Genomic DNA, 27,423 nt, shown 5'->3' on the forward strand with positions numbered 1-27,423 from the left:
CCTGGGCCTGTGCCCAGCTCTCCCATGCCAAAAGCCGGTCCTGAAAAGAACGATCAGTGTTTAAACCTATGTGCATTGCCCGCAGAGCATTCCATAGCAAGGCCCTTTGCTATTGCAATCGAAAGTGATGCAGTATGTTTCACATCGTGCATTAAGACCTAAAGATGTATGTGTTCTGGACTCTCCTCGGATTTCACTGCCTCTTTTGGGGAGGCTGAGAGTTGAATTCACTCTCCTGATCGCTTGAATCTAGGACCAACCATGCCACTTCTGTTGGGGACCATATACATGGCTGTTCGTGAAAGTGGTTTTCATAATTTTATCTCCGGGACACCCTTCTGGGGATAACAGCTTGTGCTTTACAAATTCATTATGAACAAATACAATAAATGGTTATTATAACTGAAATCTCAAATACATTAAAAGACAAAATTCAACTGATTGAAGGCTGTAGAATCATTAAGAAAAAGTATCCATGTTTCAGTGCAGGTATTTGAAATTCGATAGCGGTTAAAAGGTTGGAACCATTTTGGAGAGAAGATTAGGATCAAGTACATAGTTAATGTGAGTCTAGATTATGACACTGTGCAAGCTCTCTGGCTCTCTCTGCTTGCAAAGCATTTTGCACATGCAAGTCTATAGTAGGTGTTAAAAGAAACCATGTTATAAAGGTTGTTAGTCCTGTCAGCCTTATGGTGGCCCCCTTCCCCTAAACCTTTTAACTTAATCCTCCCGTTTTGCTGATCTCGTTTTTGTTGTCCGTGGGACCCTGTGCAGTTTACCACCGCTAAACTGTGCTAAAGCATGTTTTTCTCCAATAAACATGGTAACATGGGCTTACACCCAATTGGCACATTTAATTTACTTTTAAGTCCCTAGTAAAATGGCACTACATTTACCCATGGCCTGAAAATAAAATGCTACAAGTGGGCCTGAGAACCACTTGCGTAGCATTTTAACAGTGTCTCGGGTCTGCCATTGCAGATTGTATGTGCAGTTTTAAAGTGCCATTTTGGCCTGGCTAAACTAACTTTTTGCCAGGCCTACACCTTCCCTGTTAATACATATGTCACCCCTAGGTAGGCCATAAACTGCCCACAGGGCAGACTGCAGTGTGTTAAAAAAGTTGGACAAATACTTTTAACTTTCATGTTTTCTGATAGTGAAAAACTCTTACATTTGTTTTTCACTACTGCAAGGCCTACATCTCCCATAGGATAACGTTCAGTTAACTTATTACATTTAGTAAGGGATAACTTTCCCTTGGGAGAGGAAAGGAATGTCGAGTTTGGCACCACATCTGTTATTTTCGTACATTAAAACCCAGACTAACCTTCTACTTAGTAGATTAGAATTGCCTAGATCAACAACTGTAATGTGGCTAGAAACATGTTGGCCTTGCCATACAAGCTGGATAAGACAATTATATTACTATCCAGTCACTCACTGTTTTTAACTATATCAAACTGGGACCAACACATTAAAATTCCCTTAGCTACTCCTTAGTTAATCTTAATTTAAAATATAGCAATCTACACCTATTCACACACAGCATAAAAATCAAAAGATCTCCAGCAAAGAGCCCCCTCGAGGGGCCCATCGGGCATTACAGCGCCGGCCCGACGAGGAGCTACCCTATGATGAGGTGTGACACCCATCCAGGTGTGTGAGGGCCAGTGTTCCTGAGCAATCTGATTCCCCCTGATCTGGTATCTGTCTTTCACCAACCAATACCTTGTTTGCTATATAATCTTCTCATATAGGAACTGCATATCCCCTCAGTTTTTTATTTTTTACTCCTTCACCAAGTTTATTGTTTTTATTTATTGAAACAAAAATACACAACATGGGTGCTGTATGATACTATAAGGAATAAGCTGTGCCATTTGATACAATACAAAATGCAGAGGAGGATTGCGGTTAGCCACCTGGAAGGGAAGGGTGAAGCCCAAATAGGGCTACGTAGAAGGTGGTGGGGTTTGCAGCAGCAGTAACTCATGTAGAGGGGGCCCGCATACCTACGTGTACGGGAGCGAAGGGGGGGGCATATCCCTTTTTGATTGACATTTTGGCAATTTGGGAGCTTGTATGCTGGACCTTAATATGCTCTTAGTCTCTCCCTTCCTTAATAGTGCTTTCAGGAATTCCTCGTCCACTCAGAATATTCTCTTCTTGGCCTGAGACAACTGTCAGCTGGTACATAGGCCCTTTAGACCCTATTGGTTAGCCCTTGACTACTCCTGCCAATTTCAGCCCTAAGAGAACAAAAGCATCTTCACCCATGGTGCTTCGTCCACTAGCCACCTGTGCCAAGTTTCAAAGGCTTACGACCCTCCCTCTCCCTGCTCTTTTACCACATAACCAGTATCATACAACTCATATTGTGCCTCTCAACTCACCTGCTGCCCTAGCAGTCCAAGTACTAGCCCCGTTGCTGCCAGGTGGCTCTGTGTCATGCATGTCACGATCAGCCAGTTTTAGCATTTTATCCAACAGCACCGTGCAAGCTTTGATTTTGAGCTCATAATTCCAATGTAAAAAAGCAAAACTAAAAGTCTCAGAATATATTGTGTGGTCGACTTAACGACGAGTTGCTGAAGGCTTTAAACAGAACATGGAGCTGCTTAGTAGCTATACCTGAGCCTCATTCCATCAGCCGTTCGAGACACTAAGGATGTCAGAAACTGTTCACACTCAGGTGACCCAGAACCATCTCTACTCAACTCCCATTCCTGTTTTAACTTATTCTCAACCTCCATGTTCTTAGTCCACTCGGTCCTTGTCTGTCTCGTGGCTCTCCTGCTGATAGTGGCCCTCCTCCTCCATCTTCGTTGTCATCCTGGTTGCCTTGTCCCTTCTGGTGGCTATTCTGCTCCTACCCCTCCTACACCTGATCCACCTTCTCCTTCTGGATCTTCCTGGTAGTAGCCTTGTTTTGGTCTTCCTGGCGGTCCTGCACTTTTGTCCTGGCGGTGCTCGTTCTTCTTCTCATGACTAGTCCCAATCCTGGTAGTCTTCCATCTTATGGTCCTGTGGATCTGCCTGAATCCTTATAGTAGTTCTGGTCTTCCTGGCCCTCTTGTGAGTCCTGGTTCCCATCTTCCTGGTCCTCCTCTGTCTCATGTATATCCTTGTGCTCTTCCTGGTCCTCCCCTTCAGTAGCTTGGTCCTCTACCTCCTGGTCCTGGTCTTTGTAATCATCCTTGTTTTGTACTTATTGGCCTGGTGCTTATCCCACCGCACCCTTGCATTCCTTGTCCTGATCTTGCTAGATGCCTTGTTCCTCCTAATCCTAGTGGTCCATGCGCTCTTCCTTATGGTGGTCTTATTTGTGCTATTCCACCTGCTATTCCTCCTCCTTATCTTCATTCTCTTCGTCCTAGTTCTCCTTACTATGCCACTTGGTGGTCCTTGCGCCTCTCTCCCTCATCCTCATACATTTGCTGGGGGGCTGTTCCTCCTGGTGGTCCGGCTCCCGGCCATCCTGGTCCTCGTCATGGTCTTAATGTTCCTCCTTTGCTTCCCATAGTATCTGGCCTTCCTCCTCTGGCTGGTGCTCCTCTTTATTTCCTTTCCCGTTGTAATTCATCTTCTTTGTTCTCTTTCACCCACTCCCAGCCTCCAACTGTATATTATGAGCCCTAGGCAGGGACACGCTAGGACATCTGTGTCTCTCTCACAGCCCTGTACACTGTCATTGAGCTGCGTGGAGGTACCTGTGGGGGGCAGAGTTTGTTTACAAGCCGACTGTGAGGCAGGCGCTGCAGCATAGATGTCATGCTCCGCTCCGCTCTGCGTTGGAATCACTTTTTCTGCAATGGAAAACTGCAATAAAGAGATCCTGAACCAGCAGGGGAACAGTCTAACGCAAGGAGCGCTATGCCTGCATAGCAGAATTTGCTACTTTGTTTAAATGGTTAGTCTGCACTGCTTATAAACCTGCCCCTTTTTTCTAATCCTGATTTTCATTTTGAGGGAGGCCATAAAAAGAGAATCCGTAGTGATCAACCTCAAGATTCGTTTTCTTCCCTTTGCCAAGACTCAGCCAGGGTACACTTCAAGCCTCTCAAGCAACCATCTCTCCAAACACCTTACTGTATGAGATTCTAAACCCACCCACCAACCTCCTCTAGTAACCCTCTGATCAAAGAAGACATTCCACTCCTCCTGCCTGTTTTCACCTAGTCTGCTCATTCTTCTGAGTCTGCCTGCTTTCTCCTAACCCATCCAATTTCCTCTCGAGTCTGCCTGCTTTCCCCAGTTCACTTTCTTCCAGTCTGCCCCCTTTCCCTCAAACTGACCGTTTTCCTCTCATTTTGCACTCTTCCCTATATTGCCCATTCTCATTCACAAATCATCCACTTGCCTTCTCCGCCCAGTCTGCCCACTTTCCCCTCAAGTCTGCCCTCTTTCCCTCAAGTCTTCCCTCTTTCCCTTCAAGTCTGCCCTCTTTCCTCTAGTCTTGTTCTCCACTTGCCTGCCCACTTTCGCCTTAATGCTGTCAATTTTCCTGTATGTTTGCTGACCGCAAAGTTGCCTGTTTTACCTGCTAGTCATTCCACTTTCCCCTGAGTCTGCCCGTTCTTATCCGTTGCCTGCCTTTTTACCGCAGTCTGCCTGTTTTCCCCTCGAGTCTTTCCATGTTTCCCTCGGATCAGCCTCTGTATGATCTCCCTGCCCCCTCAGTCTCGCCTCTCTCCTCGGAAGTCTCTCTGCTCTCATCTGTCACCCCTATCTGTTCTTTCTCCTCAGTCTTGCTGCTCGCCCTGCCGGTCTCTACCCTTGCCACCCTCATTCTCTTCACTCTCCCCTCCTCTCCCCGCTCCCCTGCTGATCTCCGTTCTGCTCTCCACCAGCCTCCTACTGTTGTCTCTTAATGCTGCTCTCCCAGCTGCTCTACGCTCTCCCACTGCCACCCTGCTTCTGTTCTCTCTCCTGAGTTTAAACGCTGTCCCTGCTGGCCCTGTAGTGTCCTGCGAGACACGTTATAGTGTTTCAACAGGAAGCTGTAATCCCAGCCACTCCCTCGAGGGCTGGACACACTGCACCCCACACCCATCCATCACGGGTGTCACGAGTGACGTGGCCCCGTCAATAAAAGGGCCCGAGTGCACGTGCTCGTGGCCAGTTACTACACCATATCTCCATGTGTCCGTGTCGCTGATTCCTCGTCATGTGGGCCTGAGGCCCGACACCACATTGGCGACGAGGCGGGTAGCTCACCCCGCGTGCCTGCTGCCCCGCGATTCCTCGTGGAAGAGGAAATTGAGCCCGGCAAGCTTACCCCCTGCGGGCCTTTCACAGCCATCCGGGACTGCGGTGATGACTGCTTTTCGATTGACCTCTCCCCGTCTGATGACTCAAGGTGGCCGGCCGGTGGGGCCCACTCGTGCCCACTGCTAGCACCACAGCCGCGACTGCACTGATGAGCCAGGTGGACACCTAATACATGGACCGACGTCACGGGGGAAGTCCTGGCAGACGCCCGCGCACGACCGCTGCTGCAGCCCTGCCGCCGGCCAGCCCGGCAACAGAAAGGTCAGTGATCCAGAAGGCGGCCAGCAAAGGAAAGAATTGCCGCTGTGCCAGAGGTGCGTGGGGCCCAGATTCCTGAGTAGCCCGTCCATGCCCAGACGTGTCCACAGGCCGTCTCACCCACCGCGCAGGCACTGAGCGCACAGTGTGCAGGGACGCGACTGCCCCCAACAACAACCCGAGGAAAGCGCCTATGCGCCTACACCCCCCCTCTGCACTGCCTGATAAACGCCCGCCGCTGCGCTCGAGCGGCGGCCTCCGCGACCGGCCCTGCGGCCCTGAAGGGGGGAAGAGTGACAGAGAGGTTCCAGCCCTGGCCCCGCTCCCTCTCACCGTACTGCCTGAGGCACCGGATGGCTCGCGCACTCCGACGGCTGCCCAGCCTGGAAGTGCCACGGTGAGAAGAGCTATTCACGTTGTGGGAGGCCCTGCACCAGCTGATCGCCACACGCCACACAGCCCAGCCCGCGAGCGCCAAGGAGGCCGCAGCAGCCGAAGAAGAGGAGCACTGGAAGGCAGCGCCACCTAGCGACCGCATGCCCACTCTGCAGGCTGAAATTTGCAGAAACACACGCGACAGCAAAGATACCCTGCCGATCAACCCGAGCGGAGCAGCACGGCTACCGCATGCCTGCTCCTCCACAACTGACCCGCATACCTGCTCAGGGAAGCAGGTGAGTCCGCGCGTCACAGTTTGCCTGGTCTGCCGCACCCCACAAAAGGGCAAGGAGGGGGCCATCAGCCAAGCCTTCAGCAAGAGAGAGGCTGCAACGGCCGCGTGGGACACGTCTGCGCCCCCACACCGACCTTCCCTGGCCCCGCAGCGCCGCAAAAGCTCCAAAGGCCTGGTGAAGGAGAAACGGCCCACGAGGAAGAGCCTACAGCACCGCCCGGTCTACCACCCGGCACCCTGTCCAGCAAACCCTGCCTCTCCCTGTGGCAAAACGGTCCCACCTACCTCCACAGATGAACTACAGCCCACAAGGTAGCCTCACCGCGTCGCAGGCACGTAGGAGCAGCACAGGTCGTAGTTGAACGAATCACGGAGTGCTGCACTGACACCCGGTGGCCACCTGCAGTACTGCAGCCACCACAACCCAGAGCATAAGGAAGAAACGGCCTGCAGTGCAAATCAGCAGAACGTGAAATTCATCGTGGCAGACAGGCCCAAACCAGTGCACCCACAGAACTGCTGAAGCCAGTGGACCCCAGGCACAAGAACAAGGCTGAGCGGTGAGAAATGCTTCAGACACCCACACAAGTAGCGGATGCAGATCACCTCACCCTAACTCCAAGTGGCTCACTCAGTATTCCCAGCTCCCACACCGTGGCCGCAGGTAGACACAACCCTGGAGAAGAGGAAAGCTGGCGTCCAAGTGGCAGTACGAATCACTGCAGGGAAGAGCCAGGCAGGAGAGAACATCCTGTGAAGACAGGGTCCCACCAACACGGCGCACGGCCACACATGCCTGCATTATCGCCCCAGCCTGACTCTGCAGTGGCCGCAAGCTGACACAGCACCTGGACATATACCACAGTGCTTCTAAGTGGGTTGCACGAAACAGTACCTCACCACAGCACACACAACGCTGGCAGAGCGAATGCCTCCCTGCCCAAACGAAAACCCCAAGAGGTCCAAGACACAGACTGGCCGCCCAAGCCAGGCCACAACACCCACTACAGCATCAGCACTACAGTGGACCCAACATTGCTGTGACACGCACGAGTAGCAGAACTAGCATAGCTCCGACGGATGATGGGTGCACCACGTGGCCCACTAAGCCACCAAGACTTTCAAAGCGAAGAGATGGTTGCACATCACCAAGGGCCCCCAAGAAGCCCGAAGCTTCTCCAGCCCAAGTAAGCGCTGACTGAACTCAAGCCGCAACACCAAAGACAACCCCACTAGCAAGAGTGGACAGCCAGCCAAGACAGCAACGTCTCACAGGAGCTGCCCCCAGAAACAGCACAAGAAAGACAGGTGCACAGCGTGCACCACACACATGGCTGCCCAAATCCAACGCCAGTGAAGAGGTCGCATCACCCGCCCCTTCTGGTGAACAGGCACGCCAGTGCCAGAAGAGAGCGCCCAAGGCGAAGACGGAACGCACGTGTTCTGAAGCGCGCAGAAGACCACACCAGGGAATCAGACAACACGGGCAGGCGCCCGGGAGATAGAAGCATCTCCGCAACGAAACACAGCTGAATGCAGCACAGAGAGCGACCATGTCCCCACTGCACCAGCGAAGCCCCGCAGAGGGCAGAAAAGCAACACAGGGTCCTCCTCAACACTGCCTCAAGATGGCGTCGGCGGTGACCCACAACAGGCAAAAGAGGAGTCGCACCCGCAGCGGCCCGAAAGCGTCACAGTGTCCGTGACACAGTGTCCTCCTCAACACAGCCTCAAGATGGAGTCGGCGGGGACCCACGACAGGCAAGGAAGGAGTCGCACACTCCACGTGGCGGCCGCCACAGCAACAGGCGCTCCAACGCCAGCGACACGCGACTGGACGTCACGTCGCCCAGCAAGCAAGGAGCGCGCCGGAGCGAAGGCAGAAGCCGGCGCCATGACAGCGCCGCCTCGAGGTCCAAGCACAACGCCCTCGAAGAAAGAAGAGTGACAGCCCTGTCACCCTGAACACCCGGAAGACACAGGTAGACTGAAGAGACCGGAAAAAGGAGACGACCGGGGACTCACAGCAAGCCAAGAGTTCACCCTGACACATCTGACAGCCACCAAGGCGGACCACCGTCCCTGGACACAGCCTCATAGGAGAACCGAACATAAGCCGCAGCGGTCGCAAACCGCGGCTCTCCACAACACGTCTTCAGGGGAACGGCCACTCCCAAGCGTCGGCTGTCCAAGTCGAGGGGCATCCCTGCTCCTGTCCGCAGATGCCATGGGTGAAGATCTGCCCTGAGTGTCCGTCCTCACACCGCCTCAAGATGGAGTCGGCAGTGGCCCCCAAGCCAGGCAAGAGAGGATCAACACACTCTACGTGTTAAGCCGCCATGGACACTCAACGTCAGCAAGGCGGAAGCATGTGGCTGCCCAGGTCCATCCTAACATCCGAACTCTCCCAGCAAATCACCAACACCTGTCATTCCGAATCATCACATGGCTGGCAACCGTCACCCACGCCAGCCATCGGCACATGCGTCAAGCACCACTCCCTGAGTACCGATGGACGGGAGTCCTTAACCGTTGCCACACAAGCCGACTAAATAGAACCCAATACCTCCTGTGAACCTGGCCCACACCGGAACCGCGGCAGCGAGTGCAAGTCCTGGCCAAGACTCATCCACCCGTGAGGGTTGTGCGTGCGACCAAGCAACGGCTCCTCGGCGGTCCTGCAGCTGCCCCAGACGGCACACAAGCAGCGGCTCCAGCGCAGCCTTCCTATAGTCCCGCAGCAACCCCGACGACGGGCCTCCCCCGGCGGGAGAGCGAGAAGAGACATTGCCCCACCGACAGGGTACCGATCACAGCCAAGCGTTCCACAGGGACAGTCGGTCCAGCAACACCTCCGTGAACTCTCACATTAGACCCCGTCCATGGTCATGACGCAGCCCATCAAAAGAACTAGTAGATCTCACCACAGACCATCACCGACGTCAGCCAAGAGGAAGCCATGCAAGACCCGTCATTGTCAGCGAACGGACGGTAGGCAGCGGACGTCTCCAAGCCAGCGGTCGTGCCCTGAGTCCCTCAGGTTAAACTACGAGTGCCCGCGGAGAAGGTTCTGCTGCAAGCCAAGGCCACCAGCCAACGTCTGATGTCGTCCTGCCACCTGACTCGAGAAGCTGATGGACCCTGTGGTATTTCATCAACTGTGTTTTTCCCCGCAGGTTGGACTTGACTTTTTTGTTTTGTCCTTCAATAAAGTTGGGGAGGAATGTAGTGTCCTGCGAGACACGTTATAGTGTTTCAACAGGAAGCTGTAATCCCAGCCACTCCCTCGAGGGCTGGACACACTGCACCCCACACCCATCCATCACGGGTGTCACGAGTGACGTGGCCCCGTCAATAAAAGGGCCCGAGTGCTCGTGGCCAGTTACTACACCATATCTCCATGTGTCCGTGTCGCTGATTCCTCGTCATGTGGGCCTGAGGCCCGACACCACAGGCCCTTCTGCCCTCCTCCCCGTACCCTTCATTTTTCCCTCACTTCCTTCAGCCTCTCCTTTTAATCTCCTCACGCTCTGTCAGTCTACCCTTGTTATGTTCTTTTCCTTGTCAGCTCTACCTCTCAGCCTCTCTCCCCCTTCTCGCTGCTCTCCCCGCCAGTCTGCTCTCCTCCTGCCATCCTTGGTCGGTTCTCTCTACCGTCAGCTTCTCTTCTCGGTCTGCAGCTCACCTCCCTCCTCCTGCCAGCATTGGTCTGTCTGTTCTCTCTCCCTTCAGGCTCTCTCCACTCTCCCTGCCAGTTTTTGCTCTCCTTCCTGCCATGCTAGTTCCGTTCTCTCTTCCCTTCAGTCTCGCTCCACAGCCTTGCCACTCCCCTCCACTTGTAACCCTTGTCTTCTCTTTCTTACTTCCCCCTCCTGCCTTACTGCACTCCTAATCCTCCCACTCTCCTCCCTGCCACCCGCATCCTGTTCTTTCTTCTCCTCAGTCTGCCTGGTTCAGGGGTCTGAAATACGCGAGGATTTGTAAAGTGACCTATCACGAGATGTGTTGGTCCAGGCAGATGCTTGGTTGCTAGGTAAGCTCAATAATCATTATTTTATTGGGAATGAAATAGATGACATGTACAAAAGGTATATTTCTGATTTCAGACATCAAGTCTCACGCGTTGTGAGTGAGACTCCAGCATCTGGCGGTTAGCGTGAGCTCTGTCTCACACAAGGCATATGCCACACCAGCTGGGAAGAGTGGAACCTGCTGAATATACCTCTTTCCAAACCCCTGCTTTGTGCAAAGCTCCTGGGAGCTGCAGACATTTCTGGATGCAACATTTTTGGGGGAGCCATCCTAAAGACCGCTTTGAACACATCTTCCTACTGCTCCACAGATGTTGTCAGCCATTCATCTACCTTAGTGTAGTTTTTTTGTTATACTATTAATTTTACATTCATTTTGATTATCGTTCAGCTGATATCAATTCTTCAGTTGTCATTCATGTCAAAGTTAGAACCGCAGCGCTTCCTGTGATGTTATAAAATATGCCAATTAGTACTCTCATTAACTTTTTTTTGTGACTTAAGAGAACTGCGATGTACTTGTATTGACTGTCATTAACGAAGCTTGCTTACCTATAGAAAAGAGAAGTAGAATTAAAAACATACTTATCGCGTTTTACCTCTGCGGGCGTTGTGACATAGTTTACAGTGGTCCTGAGGGTTCAGCACTTGGCATATAGAGCAAGTAGGACAACACATACAGATATCCAGCCATGCCTTTAGCGTTACCACAGTGGATGTCATTGCGCTAAGAATCTCTTCTCAGAAAAGATGCCCTTTTCCTTGACAAGAGCCTTTGCCATTGGCCATCTTCCCTGTGAGCCGCTCACACCGCTCTCTTTGGTACCTACAATTCTCTGTAAATAGTGTGGCTGCTTTAATCAAGACATGTTGCCGCTGTAGCCTTGGCCCCGGCTTGAGCTGGTTGAGAAGCACATTAAGTTGCTTCTGTTCTCTTTTCTATTCTTTCTTTGGGTGCAGTGTTTGGTGCATCTGTTGCATCATTTTGTCCCATTACTTTTATGATTTCTGAATGCAGTTCATAGACCTTCACATTTTTTCTGGAATGTTTCTTAAATACTCCCAAGTCTCCCAGCTCTGAGTTTACTCATGTAGCATGGTACTCGACGATCAGTCTGAACCAGTTGCCTATGCTTGGAATGGGTGAGGTCCACCGTTCTGAATGTGTATATGGCTGACTCTGGGTAATGTGTGAAAGTGGACCGGTCTATTTTATCACTTTATTGACCATATAGCACCATATTGCTTGTGTTGCTAAGTAAGAGAGACATTTTCACCCCGAAAGAGGTACAACGTGTTCTTTTTGGTAATGACCGCTACTGGTCATTGGGTTCACGGTCTCTCAATAGACTGGAGAGTTGACCTAGTTTTCATCAAGATATGCGCTGCAGTGGGAAAATAATACTATTTGATGTCCCTGCGGTGTAATCTGCAATCACATCTCTGCCCTTGCCTGTTGACATTTCCTAGTTTGTTTGGCTTAGTATTTCCTCGTAGTTGGGGGATACAACCAGTATGCACAAAACAGACCTTCCTATGAGCTCTGCACGTTTGACGGGTTCTTTCTGTAAAATTATTGCAAGATGATTTTCATCTGGCACTGGTTTAGTTGCAGATTGCGTCACAGAAGTTCCCAGGTCAGCTAGAGCATGTCTGCCCTCACTGACAGGGAATGAAGGTTTGTTTTTACTGGATTAGTTTGTTGTCTCGCGGTACACTCGAAATAATGAATAGATTTGAAGAGGTGTGAATGTGACCTGTCTCACTGCTAATCACCAAAATGTGGAATGTATTTTCAGTATTGGCTGCAACTCAGTGCGTCACGCTACGGCAGCACCTTTCTTATTTTAAAAAAAAGTTAAACAGGTGTAAGGCCAAGGTGTGAATATATTTGCATTTTAACTTATATGAAGAAAAAGTAGGATGCTGTCAGACTTTACACTTTAGGATGGGAAAACAAATACCACCAAGCAGCGTCAAGTGTGCCTTGTAGAGCTCCAGACATTCCACCAGACGGCCTTGAATTGTACCTCTTTTAGTAACAACACAAGAAGCCTGTGAGGTATGTCAGCCACGAATGAAGGCCAATAGAGACATTGTATGAACTCGTGCACTGCATATGGAGAGACGAATCTAGCGTGCAAACTATTCTGTTAGTGCCGCAGTCCTCTGGCACAATTATTCCTGCAACCCTGCTCTCTTTCTTCAGAGTTACAATGTGTGAGTTTGTATATTTGTTCTCTTCAGATCCTGGGCTACATTACAAAGAGTGTGCCCCTTTGTAATGTGAAGCAGACACCGTGATGATCTATTCATGCCCAATGCACTGAACTGCAGTGCATGTGGTCCCACAACCCTGCAGAGCAGCCATATAAGCTGGCTGTGCTGCAGAAATGCGCGTTGAACCCTGGCTGGGGGGTAGTTTTAATTCGTACTCCATAAAGTGCAGGGTAGCTTCCTGTCTTTACGTTGGGCAATGAGCACTCGTGAGAGGAGTGTATTTTAAGGGCTGTATAGACGGAAGTCCATTGCATGATGCTGAGCTGTCCTGGAGAGTGCCAGTCACACTGCCTGGCTGTGTACATTGGAACCCCCAGTGTGAATTTGGGATAAAACCCGTGAATGTTTATCCATGGGGGAGTTTTTGCCAAATTCCAAAGAAGCCAAGAGCTGCAATGAGGAAGTAAAGGTATGCAGCAGGAGATCCTCATGGCGGCCTCATCGTGTTTCTTCATCTCTTCTACTGGCGTTCTATGTCTAGTAGGGTAGGCGGGTATGTCCCAATTGCTACAGCCCATCACAAGAGGTGCCAGTCTGTGACATCTCTGCAGAGGAAGCACCGTCCTAAACAAGTTCCTATGACATAGGGGGTCTTTGTGAGAAGTTGACCTGGTATATGCTGTCCACTAGTTACAGTGGGCACCCTGTACCAGTCCAAACAACCCTTATTGATGATACTTTTAAAGACCACCTTTATTGAAAGCTATCCTAGTGGTACTTTGGAGAGCAGCCTTCAGGCTAAGTCTTGAAGGAGTGTAAAGCAGCTTGCTTTACCAGATTATAACCTCTTGAATTACTAAATGAAAGGAGAACTACACAAGGTATATATAAAATATATCTATTTATTTCTAAACACTCACTACTAATCTCTTTATGAGATTAGAGTCCAAGATACACAATAATACAGTTCTAAAACAGTAAATAGCACAATATACAATGGGCCCTAGGGTCGGACCAAACCATATATTAAGAAAGTGGTATAAGAACCACAACTTGACTAGACACAGTGCCTAGAGCTCGTAGAATCGCTGGGACCCCAAGGAACCACCCAAGGTAGTGACACAGAAGACCCACGGGAGACGCGTGCAGTGTGAGAACACAGGCGCGGGCCCCGTACTATTCTATGGGAAAGTCGCGGTTGGAATTTTCGAAGTTAAGGACACTTAGGAGAGGACTTTGAGCAAACCCCTTTAGACTTTGGGGGGGAGGGGGTGGGGGGGGTTCTAGGGCCAGCACCCACAGGAGCACCAAAGTACTCAAGTTACCTCACCCAGGGCACTTCTGGCGCAACCAGGTAAGCCCAATTAAAGTTAGTTGTCTTCACAGGGACCCATCAGTCGACGGACCAGGGATCGCGAAGGGACCTCGCCTCGAGAGAAAACACAAAGGGCCAGCTCACGGAACACTCGTGGAGTGTAGGTGGGCAATCTTCGGGGCAATTGCTGCTCGGGGTCAGAGCTTCAAGTAACCCAAAGCTCAGTTGCAGGAGCCACTGGAAAGCTGATGCTTCTGCAAAGTGACGCGGTGTCCAGGGGTTTGGGTTGCACAGTCGCCACGAGGAATACGGGCCTCAGACTTGCTGTGGGCACTGACGGACCTCTAAGACCACGGAAACCCACCTCCTGTGTTGCAAAATTCTTCGGAGTCCGTCGGGAGCTTGGGAGATGCAAACCGGTCAGATGTGTCTTTGGTGCCTGCCTTGCAGGGGAGTAACTCCTTTACTCCAATGGAGATTCTTCCGTCATCTAGTTCAATGTAGATCATCGAAGTTCCAGGATTCTGTATCAGAGTTTTGTCCAGGTGTAATCTAAAGTCCTGTATCCAGGGTTTCCTATCTTATACCCAAGGAAGGGGTGGGACAAACTCTAGGGACCCTCCTATGGGAGGGTCAGGAAAGAGGGGTGGCTGCACCCATTTCCTTTGTCCAGTTTCGCGCCAGAGCAGGGGCTGGTAGCCCCTGCAACCGGTTTGAGCTGGACTATGCACAGGGACACAAATGTGCCCCAGTGCAGACTTCAAAGCACTCTTGGAGTGTACCCACCCAGCCCCAATACACTAAAGCCTGTCTGGGAGGTGGTGACACCTCCCTGTGACAGGAAACCTAATGTCCAGGCCTCCCCTGCCGGAGTTTCGTCCAGCAGCGGGAGGGCAGACTCGTGTCTGTGGCTAGCAGCATCCATTTTGTGATGCCAGGGTTTGTTAAGTTGGTACCGGGCATACCGGTGCTGTCATGCCTCTCCCTCTAGAAGGGTGGGATCATACTCCCACACCAGTTACTGGTGTGGGGGTATGATTCCAAGGTGTTTGACACCAAACACAACATGTTTCCATGCAGCCATTCCAAAATTAGCATCTACAGTTTGGTTATAATGCAATTAAGAGTATATGGACTAGCTGCATCACAAACAACCCCGGAATAAAGGTTCCGAAAGCTGCAGAGAGGCTCTGCTCATACATGGGCACCCTCTCACTTGAAACCCAGCACCCTGCCTTCAGGATTGTTAAGGTCTGCCATAGGGGTGACTGATAGGTGTACATGTGCAGTGATATGGAGAGATATAGTGAACCTATATCTCAGTAAGGGATGCGTGCACCACCTTACCCAGGCTGCAGTAGCATACCTGTGATGTCATTTTGGAAGGCTTCCCAGGGGTGGCATAATACATGCTGCAGCTCCTGGTAGGCCTCTGGGGTACCTATGCCCTGGGTACATAGTATACCATATACTAGGGACTTATAAGGGTACCCCAGAATCCAATCTGGAGTGCACCTAAAGTACTGGTAATCCATTTAGAGAGGAAGCAGCTAGCCTGGGGTCCTGGGTAGTAGGGCCCCAGCCAGACTAAAGTCGAAAAACAGTGAAACATCAGCAAAAAGTGGGGGTAACTATAAGAAGCAGATCCTATTCTCCTACAGTCTTCCTAAAGGGCCATTGGCTAAAGGCTTTCTGAACCTCCTCTGCAAGCTACGTGCCCCTACCCAAAAGATTGCTTGCAGACCATTGCAGAGTTGGGGGGTATGGACCACAATCTGCAACAAACAGATCATATGCTTTGTAAAGGATATCCACATTGTGACGCATAAGAGTCCTGTAAATCATCCCTGCCTGTAGCCCTCCTAAATGTTTTAAACTGAAAAGAATCAATTTTTATTCAACAGGAATTCTCCTCCAGTCTTCCCCTGATGAACTCCCAACAACCTTTAAGATTTTATGCAGTCACAAAGAGTGCATGTTTATCACAAACATCTGCATGGAAATGTTACTTGAATTGTTCTCTCTCTCCTCGAAAGGGCAGCAGGAGACCCTTGCTGCACTGTGCACAGATCACCTCCCTTGCTGTGGTTTTCTGGTGTCCGAGCTAGGGGTGCGAAGTGCAGGAGTATCATCAACCAGGCACGGATGTGTCCTCAGTAATGTGCCGCTGGTCATGCAACCATCTAGAGAGGAAGACAAATTGCCCTCAACTGTGTCACAAAGTTCTTCTGACAGTGCAATTATTGCATTTGGGACTGTAGCGTACTGTTCATGTTAGAAATTTTAACAAGCATTGGCATAGCCAATAGGTCTCGCCTTTAAGACCTTATAAGTGTTTAGCCATGCAACAGTTGATGTTGTTGCACCAATGATATTGTGCTGCATAACTAATTACTTATAAGGTCCCAAAAGCAAGACCTATTGGCTATGCCAATGCTTGTTGAATCTAGTAAGTAGAAGCAGGGCTTAGGAGAATAATGAGCCTAGTATTGTATTTATGAATTATATCTTCTCCTCAAGGATGTCTTGCTTTTTGTCTGAGAGAGGAGCCTGCTCTCTGCTCATTGGATAACATTTTTGCTGTAAGTAACAAGTTTCAGTCAAATCATTGATTTTCACAGACTTCGATTGAGAAAAAGCATATATATATATATATATATATATATATATATATATATATATACTGGTCTAAAAGGCTATGTATTTTAGCATTACGCTCCAACTGACCTTTTTCAAGCAAGAGGTCTGGTCAATTGAAATGCCTCTTATGCCCCCTTTTGACGGCCCTTTTAACAGGTGAAGGGTCATACACAATGGCGGGTTATGTCGTGTTTTCATGTACACATTAAGCCTAAAATGCTTTACAAGCGCATGGGAAAGGTTATGGTCGGTGCTCATATGCATGTAATGGTTATGTGCCGTGTTCTTATACATGGATCTATTTTATTCTATGTCCATACACATGTGGTTGGTTATGCTCTGTTTATGCACACGGAGAATGGCTTATGATTTGCACTTCTGTACAAATGAAGGATCGTATTGGGTGGTAATATACGTGAAAATGTCTATGAAAGGTTTCTGTAGATTAGGATTTGTGGTCCTGTACACTGGAGTGGTTACACTGTGTTATAAGTATGAGGCCAGGTTCACTGTATCAATATACAATGTGTGCTCAGGTGCATTGGCAAGACTGTGGTCTGTCTTCATGTATGTTGCACCCGATATAAGCAGTGCTAGTCACATGAAGAACTGTGACCTAAGTTCGTGTACACATAGTGGTTAGAGCTTACTATCAGTGAAGGTGTGCACCCGCAGGATGATGCTTTCTATTTGTGATCATGAGAAAGGCTGCGGTCCATTCATGAGTAGGGTTATAAGTGTTCTGGTCACAGCTCTTGTGTACCGGTGAATTTCTATAGTATGTGTTCATGTGCTGGTAGACACGTTACATGTTTACTGTGCATGTGACAATGCCATCCAATAGGCTTTGATTATCACGCCTCTCAGGGCTGAGTCTTCGTGTTCTTTGACCTATATTTGTCGCACTATCAGCACTGTGACATCAGCAAAAGGCCACAATCTGGTCATCGGCAGCTGTTCGGGAAATGCCCCGACAGATAGGATAAGAGCGAGATGTTTTTAGCACAGAGCACTTTAAAAGGCGGTATGCTCTCTCTACGTTTTGCACCATAATAATACAAGCTACTGTTGCTCCATCGCGCCTTAAAGCCACCTCTGGAAACACGTGACATGTGTGAAAGCTGAGCTCACCCTTACAATGGTGTAGTAGTGTAGAGGCCGCACCGGAGCACCCATGCTAAAAGCAATAGTCCAAAAAATGCAATTCGTTCCCCAGTTTGGGCACCACGGGTCTGTCCGAGGACCGCAAAGCCGAACACATTCCTGCGTGCGGTGCTACATGCTAGCTTTGTCCTGATCTTACATCGGGCAGGAGCTCCCGGTGACCGCGGCGAGCGAGTCATTCATTCAAAGCGGGTGAACTTACCTAGGGGATGGGGGGCGGACGTGATCCGATGTATTAGAGCATTAAGGGGAGCCCAGGCGTGTGAAAAGCGGATCCCCACGGTTTTATCCCGGGTGATGGTGAGCTGCTGTGAGCCGCAGCGATCGCCGTAGTAAAGGAATTAACCGATTAATGTTTGTTTTATTGAAGCTATGCCTTCAGCACTTTAGAACGACTTTCAGTGCGTGCTCTCGGTCCAAACGAGCTCCTGTGAGCGCTGAGAGGGCAGTGCCAAGGGCAGCCACGAAAGTCATCACGATCTCTGTGAAAGAGTAAGTGATCGCGAGGACGCGCTAGAGGCGTTCCTGAGTGCTGCTGTCTGGCCTAGCGCATGGCGGCTGCGCTTGTGCACGCTCACGTGCACACAAGCGCTAGGCCAGCCAGCAGCACTTTGAAAACTCACATACAAAATGTCTCTCCAAGCAGCACATGCGCGCTGACTCAGCGAGACCTAAAAATGGAGATGATGATGTGGGGGGCTCACGAGTGACGGATGCATATATGAAGTTTATAAAAACAGTGTATGCAGGGAAGAGACTTTTAGTGATGAAAAGATTTTGGGAGGAACGAAATGGCCCATACCATGGCGCTAATCGCTTTGCTGAGTGGGAAGGACTTTTTCACACTGAACGTCTTTCTCTGCATCAGGGCTCACTTCCTTCTCCACCTACACCCTGGCCTGAAAGCTTCCCCTAATGGTCTGTCAAGGCTCCAAGCTATACTCTTTACACCATCTCCCTCTGTGAAATGATCTCATCCTTTGGTTTCTCCTAGAACATCTATGCTGTTAACATTCAAATTCTCTTCTCTTCAAAATCTTCCCCCTCCCCTCTCCACAATCAAATTACTAAACAACTTAGTCATGCCACCTGCTGCTGACCCAGTAGGATTTGTCTGCTCTCCGGATCCTGGATCTGCATTCCTCAGTGTTGACCACACTGAACCTGCCACTGGCCAGCATGAAGCACATGTACACCGTTAACTTGGCTGCACCTTTGTCCGGCTTCTGGCATTTGTTGAAAAAAGCTTTTGGTAGAAGAGCCTAACAATTGAATTTTTTCAATTTGAATAAAACTATCAAGCACTAAAAGTGATAGAAGTGTAAAGTCGAACAACATTGACCAGGAAACACTATCAGTACACTTTATTCGGTGGAGAAAATGGAAGCGCTAACAAACTTGTTTTATGTATTTGTTAGACGAAAGTGCGCAGTAATGATGTATACCTTAACGAAACAAGCTGTTGTACAAGAAAATGTAATAAAGTACATCCACATGCATTGCCTAAAAAAGTGTCTGGCACTTGTTTTGTTTGAAATTGCATGTGGCTCTTCTTTAAACCAGGAATGACTATTGAAATTCTTTATATTTCTTACAGTGAGTCACCTCTATGGATTTGGGCTGATGGATGCTGAAGCCATGGTGATTGAAGCAGAAAAGTGGACCACGGTACCTGCACAGCACATATGCGTGGAAAACACGGACAGGCAGATCAAGTAATACATGTTCAAATGCTTGTCTAAAACTTTTGCATGCAGTTCATACGCTCTCCTTCTTTTCCTGTGTCATTCTTTTTCTTTTTCGCTTTCATTATGTACTTTAACCATCATTCAATATGCCTTATTTCATGGCCTTGAAAAATCCAGTGGGAAATGTGTGTGATTTAGTTGCAGAAGAAACTGGTGTGTACTTAAGCCAGTCAAGTTCCTAAGGCTTGCATACGATGGCACAACGTTAAACCAATCTCAGCTTGTGGGGTACACTACAGGTTTTTCCTCATATCATTGCCTTTTTTTCCTTACCCTTCAATCCTTGTCAAGGGTGCTTAGTCTGTCATGCTCTAATGTGCCCGTGGGCAAAAGAGTCCCACATTGGTGCCTCACAGCCTCTAAAGTGGAGAGCAGAGCAGAGCTATTGGAATGCACCCCCACTTACTACTATAGTTAGCCTACATCTGCATTAAAGGGGACAGCGCCACACGTCCCATCTGTGCATGCTTCCTTTCCAAGTCCATCCACTTCACTGCTGTAGCCTTGTGAAAGGGTGGCTTAAGAACGGAGATGCATGAGCAAATGGTGATCCTTGAACGGTTAAGAGCACTACACTCTGTAATAACAGCGAAAAGTGGAGCAAAGCAACGCCTTTTACAACGCACATTAGTTGCCTTAAAAGTCATAGATTTTAATAGCAGTTTCAAGGGTGTACTGATGAACTATTCAATACTCCAAGGTCTGTCACATGCTCAGTTGCAATATTTACCCATGGCGGCAAGTCATGTATGTGAGACTCAAAACATTTCTGCCCGATAGAAATGCTGGTTATGCATAGGACAGATGAATATACAGAAGAAACAATGCATTTCTAACGGCGTATCTCGTCTCACTAAAAGAAATGCTGTTCGTGAAGTGCATGACTTGAAAATAACACGTTTTGCAAATTATTAGCATTTGTTAGACCTGGCATCCTTGGCTTGGTCTCACCTATCTTTTTGCCTCTACCTCCTGTATTTTTTACTGTGTGCTGGACTTTGTTTTTACTGGTTTATGTGCCCTGGGTACTTTACCACTGCTGATAGTGCTAAAGTGCAATGCCTCCTGTGTAAATTGTGATTCTGATTGGTTATCCACGATTGCCATATTTCATTTACTGGTAAGTCCCTAGTAAAGTGCACTGTGTGCGCCCAGGGCCTGTAATTCAAATGCTATTAGTGGGCCTGCAGCACTGGTTGTGGCACCCACATGAGTTCCCCTGTAAGCTTCTCAGGCCTGCCAATGCAGTGTTTGCAGTGCAGTGTTATACTGCCATGTCGGCCTGGCAAGTATACCCACTTGTCAGGCCATAACCTTCCCTTTTTAGGTCTCACCTACGCAGCGCGCATGCGCTGCATAGGAGAGAGACCTAATGCCATCGGCACAGCTTTGGGGACAAAAACGTGCACGTGTTGCATTGCTTGCAATGGCAACGCGTGCACGTCTGGCGATTTCCTTGCGGGAGTGCGCGGTGCCATATGGTGGCGCCATATGGTCGCACGCTCCCGCAAGAGAATCTTGCAGGCCCCCTCCCCTGCGCGAAAAGTAAACAAGCATTGGCATAGCCAATAGGTCTCGCTTTTGGGACCTTATTAGTATGTTTACTTTTGCTATAATCGCGGCACGTAAAGCGCGGGTGCCGCGATTATAGCAAAAGTAAATATACTTATAAGGTCCCAAAAGCGAGACTTATTTGCTATGCCAATGCTTGTTATACATGCAAGTCACCTCTTAGGTAGGGCAAAGGTACCCCCATGGGCAGGATGCAGTGGAGGTAAAAGGTAGGACGTGCTGGTGTGGTTTACGTGCCCTGATGGTAAAATACTGCCAATTTCGTTTTTTCACTATTACAAGGCCTGTCTCTCCCATAGGTTATCACTGGAGCTGCCTTGTAACATTTTACAAGTGTACATTTCAATTGAGAAGAGATAGAGATTAGGAGTTTGGGCTCCCTAAGCTCAGAATTTTAAAATACATCTTTTAATGAAGTTGGCCTTTAAATTGTGATTGAAAATGCCACTTTTAGAAAGTGGGTATTTTCTTGTTTAACCATCCTGTGCCTCTGCCCGCCTGTATAATCAACGTCTGGCTTAGACTGACAGGGGCCTGTTTGTACGTTCACTCTAGGCAGTCACACAAAGGGAGCTGAGGTGTGCCCTGCATATCCTGATAGCCCATCACCTGGCTGATGGGTTTTCCTGAGCTAGAGTGGTGGAAGGAGTTGTCACCGACACCTGAATAGTGCTGTACCTTTCCTCTCAACGCTGTCTCCACCCGCTTGGAATGTCTGGAGCCAAGGCAGGTCGAGGCAGGAACTTGTAAACTACAAAGACTTTCTTTTGAAGTATGCCTTCTTCAAAGGCCAAAATAGGTATAAATATTGAACCTAAAACCCCAGACTTTTAGGACTCTTTGGATCAAGAGGAACCTCTGCCACGGAGAAGAGTTGTGAGGAGGAGTACTGCCCCTTTGCTTTGTGTTGCTTTTTTGCGTTGGCCTGCAGTTGCTGCTTCTGCTTTGGAGAGGAAAAGGGCTGGACTTTGCTGTGTATCCTGCTTGTGAAGTTTCCCTAAGGGCTTGCCTCCTGTTTAGAAGTCTCATGGCCATCAAAGACGTCACCTGCAGCATCCCTGAACTCCTTTGGAGTTCTGACCTGCCTTTTGGTGCCAAATCCAGTTCCGAGCCCCTGGAGGTTGTTTTGCTGCTTGAAACCATAAAAATCAAAGCATCAACCTTCATTCACCTGTTTTTCCAAAGCAGTACTGCCATGTGAGCGAAATTTCCATGCACTGCCGCCGTACAGCCGAAGAAATCGATGCAGAGCCAGCCCGTGGCTGAAGAAACAGCCACAGCCCGAGTTCAGCTCACCGTGTCTCTGAACTCAGAGACCACCGTACAGACTCTAAAGTAGGCTCTACTGGGTGGCTGAAAGAAACAACGCATCATGGGACCATGGCTTAGGAAATCAATGCAGCGCCTGTTGACCGCTGCCGCATCGACCTCCTGCTTGTCCAGATTTCCACGCATCTCATCTGTGTGCCAAGTTTTTCTGATGCATCACCTGCAGACCAGAACCGTCTTGGATTTCAATGCCTCGCTTTTCCCAACAGTACTGATTTGACGCAACACTTCCTGCATGCAGGAGGACTGGCGCATCGTCTCCCAGGACTTGGGAACCGATGCATCACTGTGTTTTCCGACACTTCACTCCTCTGCAGCTGTTTTCCTCGTGAACTTTTTACACATCTGAAGGGTCTTTGTGTAAAATCACTGCATCCAAAGTTTTCTATGGACAGAATTGCTAAAACCTTTTAAGTGATATTTTTAGTTTTGTATGTTGAATTTTTGTCATTTTGGCTTGTTTGGTGTAGATAAAGATACTTTATTTTTTAACTGGTGTGGGGTTCATTTGTAGAGTATTGACTGTGTTACTGTGTGTGTTATGTACAAATACTTTACACATTGCCTTTGAGATAGGCCTGACTGCTCGTGCCAAGCTACATTTCTTTTGATAAACAAGTTTTTATTGTTTTGAATGACACAACATGAAACAACATTGAGCCTGTCGAACCACCCGCGTACAACAGCACAGCTTAGGACCACGCCACCTCCCCGCCCCCCCCGAAACCCTCCCCCCGCCCCCCCCCCCGAACCGCATGCTCATAATACATTGCCCAACCATTTCCCCCAGACCCTACGGTATTTCCTATTACAACCCCTTGCCTGGTAGAGAGTTCGTTCCTGTGCCGCACACCAGTCCACGCCAGTGCTCCATTTGGCCAAGCTAGGCGGCTGTGGTTGCTTCCAGGCCGCTGCAATATCTCGTTTCGCCACCATTAATGCTGTCGTAAGGAATAACTTCTCTGCGCGTGTGCCATCTAGACCGTCAGTGATGCCCAGTAGGGTATGTCTAGGGTCATGTGGCACCTCCCACCCCAGGACCTCCGTGAGATCGGTTTCTATGCCCCTCCAGTACCCCCCTAGTTCCGGACAAGACCACACCATGTGGATGAAGTCGGCCGGGTCAAAGCCGCAACGGGGGCAAGCTGCGTCAACGGAGAGGCCCGCACGGTGCAGGCCAGCCGGTGTGAGGTAGGCAGTGTGGAGGTAATAAATTTGAATAAGCCTCAGTTTGGTGGAGGCCGTCACCAGCCTGGGGGCCATAAGGGCATCCCGCCAGTCGACCTCATCCAGGGGACCCACCCACTCCTCCCACCGCTCCTTCAGTCCTTCCCGGGGCATGGGGGTATTGTTAATAAGAGAACGATATATCCTGGATATACCACCCCTCCCTAGATTGCCCAGCATGACCTGAGCCTCCGGGGGGCTGTGGTCTGGCAGCCGAATGTCCAGTGGGGTGTAGGTGCGTATGGCGTGTCGCAGTTGAAGATATCTATAAAATTGAGACGAGTGGAGGGAGAAGCGCGCCTGCAGTTCCGGGTATGAGCACATACGTCCCCCCCGCCAGATATCTCCCAACAGGGAGATGCCGAGTAGGTCCCATGATTTAAAACCCTCCAGTTCCGCAACGTCCCGCAACCATGTCCCGTGCCAGAGGGGAGTGGCGCGAGTCAGCTTCCCGGTCCATCGGGTGTGGCGAAGCACCGCTCGCCAAGCCAGGAAGATCGCTTTGGTGATGTCTGGGCAGGAGGCGGGGATGGGGGCGCCGTACAGGCGGTCCTGAATACAGGAGAAACCCAGGTCCTCTAATTCCACCCTGTAGGCCGGATCAGACCATCCCCCCCCCCCCAAACCAGTCATGGATGACCAGGAGGCGGGTGGCCAGGTAGTAGAGGTAAAGATTGGTCATGCCTAGCCCGCCATCAAAGGTAGGTAGGCGACATACCGACAGGGCCAACCGCGGTCTCCCACCACCCCAGAGAAATCTGGTCGCCATCCCGTCTAGCTCGCGAAACCAAGGCCTTGGAAAGGATACGGGAGTGTTTTGCAGTACATAAAGGAACCAGGAGAGAATCATCATTTTGTATAGTGCCACCCTCCCCAGTGGATTGAGCGGGAGGGATTGCCATCTTGCCAGATCTACCTTGGCTTTCTTGACCGGGGGGGGTCACATTAAGTGCCCAGCTCAATTCCGGGAGAAGGGAGACCCAGATGCCCAGGTATTTAGAGGACAACCGGCGGAGGGGAATAGTGTCCTGCCAGTCAAAACATTCCCGGGAGGGGTGCAGAGGCACCAGGACCGATTTTCGCGGGTTTAAGTAGAGGCCAGATGCGCGGCCAAAGCGGCCCAAGATATGGAGTGCGCGCGGGCCCGAGCGCGCCGGATCGCCAAGGTACAACACGACGTAGTCTGCGTAGAGGGCGATTTTGTCCGCCTCGAGGCCCGGCCATTCCCAGCCCCGAAGGAGAGGGTCTGTTCTGATCAGGCAGCAAGGGGCTCCATTGCAAGCGCAAAGAAGAGGGGTGATAGCGGGCACCCCTGCCGCGTTCCCCGGCCGATCAGAAACTGCCTCGACAGCGCCCCATTAACCAACACTCTGGCGCGGGGGCGCGCGTAAAGGACCCGTACCATCCCAACAAACTTGGGGCCAAAACCCATGTGGGTCAGGACATCAAACAAGTAGGGCCACCCAACCGAGCTTTCTCGAAATCGACAAGCAGGAGGGTGAGATATGGAGATATGCGATGGCGGTGAGCCAAGGCCACGTGAAGGCGACGGAGGCAGTGGCGAGTGCCCCGATCCGGCATGAAGCCGCACTGGTCCGGGTGTACCAAGCACGACAAAAAGGGCCGGAGCCTCTGGGCCAGGACTGCCGCGTAAAGCTTGATATCAGTGTTAATAAGAGAGATCGGCCGGTAGGCCGACCTATCACTAGGTGGCGGCGTAGACTTGGGCAGAACCACAATCGTGGCTATGTCGGCTTCCGGAGGGAAGGAGCCTTTTTTGACCGCTTCAGCATAAAGGTCGCCCAACCGTGGGACCAGGTGATCCTTATAGGTGGCATAAAACTCCTGGGGGAAGCCGTCCGGTCCCGGGGTCTTCCCCGCGGACGTGCGCCCTATCGCATCCCCGATCTCCTCAGGAGAAATGGGCACCTCCAGACTCTCCCAGTCGCCTGACCGAAGTTGGGGAAGTCGTAAGTTACTAGCGGCGAGCAGAGAGGCCAGAGAAAGATCTGACGCCCGAGCCCGATATAGCTGCGAATAGTACTGAGCGAAGGCTTCCGCTATCGCCACGGAGGAAGATTGGAGCGCGCCATCAGAGTCGGCCACCGCCGGGATGATGCGCGATGCCCTGGGGTAAGTGGCCAGCCGATGCAGCAGCGCACCATTCTTATCGCCCCACCCGTATACCCTCACCAGCGAGGATTGCCAGAGGAGTTTAGCCGCGTCAAGCGACCGTTGACGAATCTCCTCACGCAGAAGTCGCAGTTGCCGAGTCCCGGCCGGATCATCGGACTCGGAGAGAGATTGCTCCAGGCGCAGCGCACGGGCCTCACAGGCAGTGAGCCGCTGGAGTTGCGTCTGACGATGCCGTACCACATGGGCTTTGGCAGCCCCCCTAATGGTGGCCTTACAGGCCTCCCAAAGGGTGCCCGCCGAGGAGACCGACCCGTCGTTATCACCAAAATAATGCGTCCATGCGGACCCCACCTCCCTGCGGAGCGTCTTATCTTGGAGGAACCAGGCGTTAAAGCGCCACAGCTGGCGGGCCACACGGGGCGAGGGGCCCAGACCCAGGAGGACCGGAGAGTGATCAGATATCCCCCTGGGGAGGATGCGGATGTCCTGGATGCCTACACAATCGGCGGGGGGGACAAAGATCGCGTCAATGCGTGCATGGGTGTGATGGGTGGCCGAAGTGTGAGTGTATTGCCGTGCGTGCGGGTGCCAGATCCGCCACGCGTCGCACAAGCCCTGAGCCTCCGCCCAACCCGCCAGCTGCTTCGCCCGCGCGGCGCTGGAGGATGAAACTGAACCCGAGGAGTCGAGCTGCAGGGCCGAGACGGCATTAAAATCTCCCCAAGAACAATAGTGCCCGGCGGGAGAGTTGCCAGCAAAGATGCGACCTGAGATAAAGCCTGAGACAGCCCGGGGGTGGCGCGAAGAGCGACAGGAGACTGAACGGCCGACCCTCAAGCGTGCCGCAAACGGCAATCCCCATCCCGTGGGGATCGTGGATCACCCGGGTAAACACAAAAGGGAGGGAGCGGCGCAGCAAGACGGCACCCCCCCCCGCGATCTGCGCGAGAACCCGGAGTGCTACACCCGGTCATACCCGTAGCGCGCCAGAAAGGGACATTTCTCGCCAAGCAAGTGGGTTTCCTGAAGCAGGAGTACATCTGCTTCCGCGCGCTGGGCATATTTAAGGACGGCGGTGCGCTTGAGCCTATCGACAGCAGTGGGAACGGAGCGCGCCGGGAGTGGAGCGGCCAGGGGACGCCGGGCAGACACCCCATGACATGGGTGCGCGAGGAGGGGAGGAAGGAGCGAGCAGGCCCCAGAGGGGCTATGGGTCTCATGCCAGGGGAAGCTAGCGGATGGTGTCGGAAAGCGAGCGGCGGCGGAGCCCGTGTGAGTGTCTGCATGGAGTAGCGCGGCAACATGTGTGGCGCGGTGCTGGATGAGAGGCTCAGTGGAGAACAAACCCAAACCAAACAAAACAATCCCCCAAGGAGGAACAACCAACGAATACCCATCCCCAACCCCCCACCCCCCACCCTACACTTCAAGAATGGAAGCATCTGTCGCCCTAACTGAACCAACAGTTACAAGACCCCAAGCTTGGGCGCTCGGGTGTAAAGAGCGTGGTGGACCCCTCCTGAAGTACGGATTCTAATGTCTTGTCCTAGGCTGCTACGGGAAAGCGTGAGACAGCAGAGCCCCCCACCCCCGTTACCGGGCAAGGTCGCCTCCTCTTTCTGTGGATACGGGAGACAAACATAAAGTCATATAGCAGGGCTGCGTGAGAGGTCGGACAAGTCAATGTGCGCACTGAGGGGGGTCGGAGACCCATCCGGCCGAGGCGACAGGCGGCACCGGGACCCCCCAGCCACATAAGATGATGTTCCAGACGAGGCAGAGGAGTCTCTCACTTTTCTTCCAGAGGTGCTTGCGGACCGGGTCCTGGCCACC

General features: G+C 51.0%; 1 protein-coding gene across 1 annotated transcript in view; it reads left to right on the forward strand.

Moving 5' to 3' along the window:
• The window catches only part of PCSK5 (proprotein convertase subtilisin/kexin type 5), a 1,432,234-nt gene that overhangs the window by 833,701 nt on the left and 571,110 nt on the right, over positions 1-27,423 (forward strand). The window contains exon 11 of the mRNA XM_085633086.1: positions 19,176-19,293. Within this exon, the coding sequence (XP_085489212.1) occupies positions 19,176-19,293 (118 nt within the window). The remainder of the gene's footprint in view (positions 1-19,175; positions 19,294-27,423) is intronic.

Source organism: Triturus cristatus, chromosome 2_1 (genome assembly GCF_964204655.1).
Source record: "Triturus cristatus chromosome 2_1, aTriCri1.1, whole genome shotgun sequence".
NCBI lineage: Eukaryota > Metazoa > Chordata > Amphibia > Caudata > Salamandridae > Triturus > Triturus cristatus.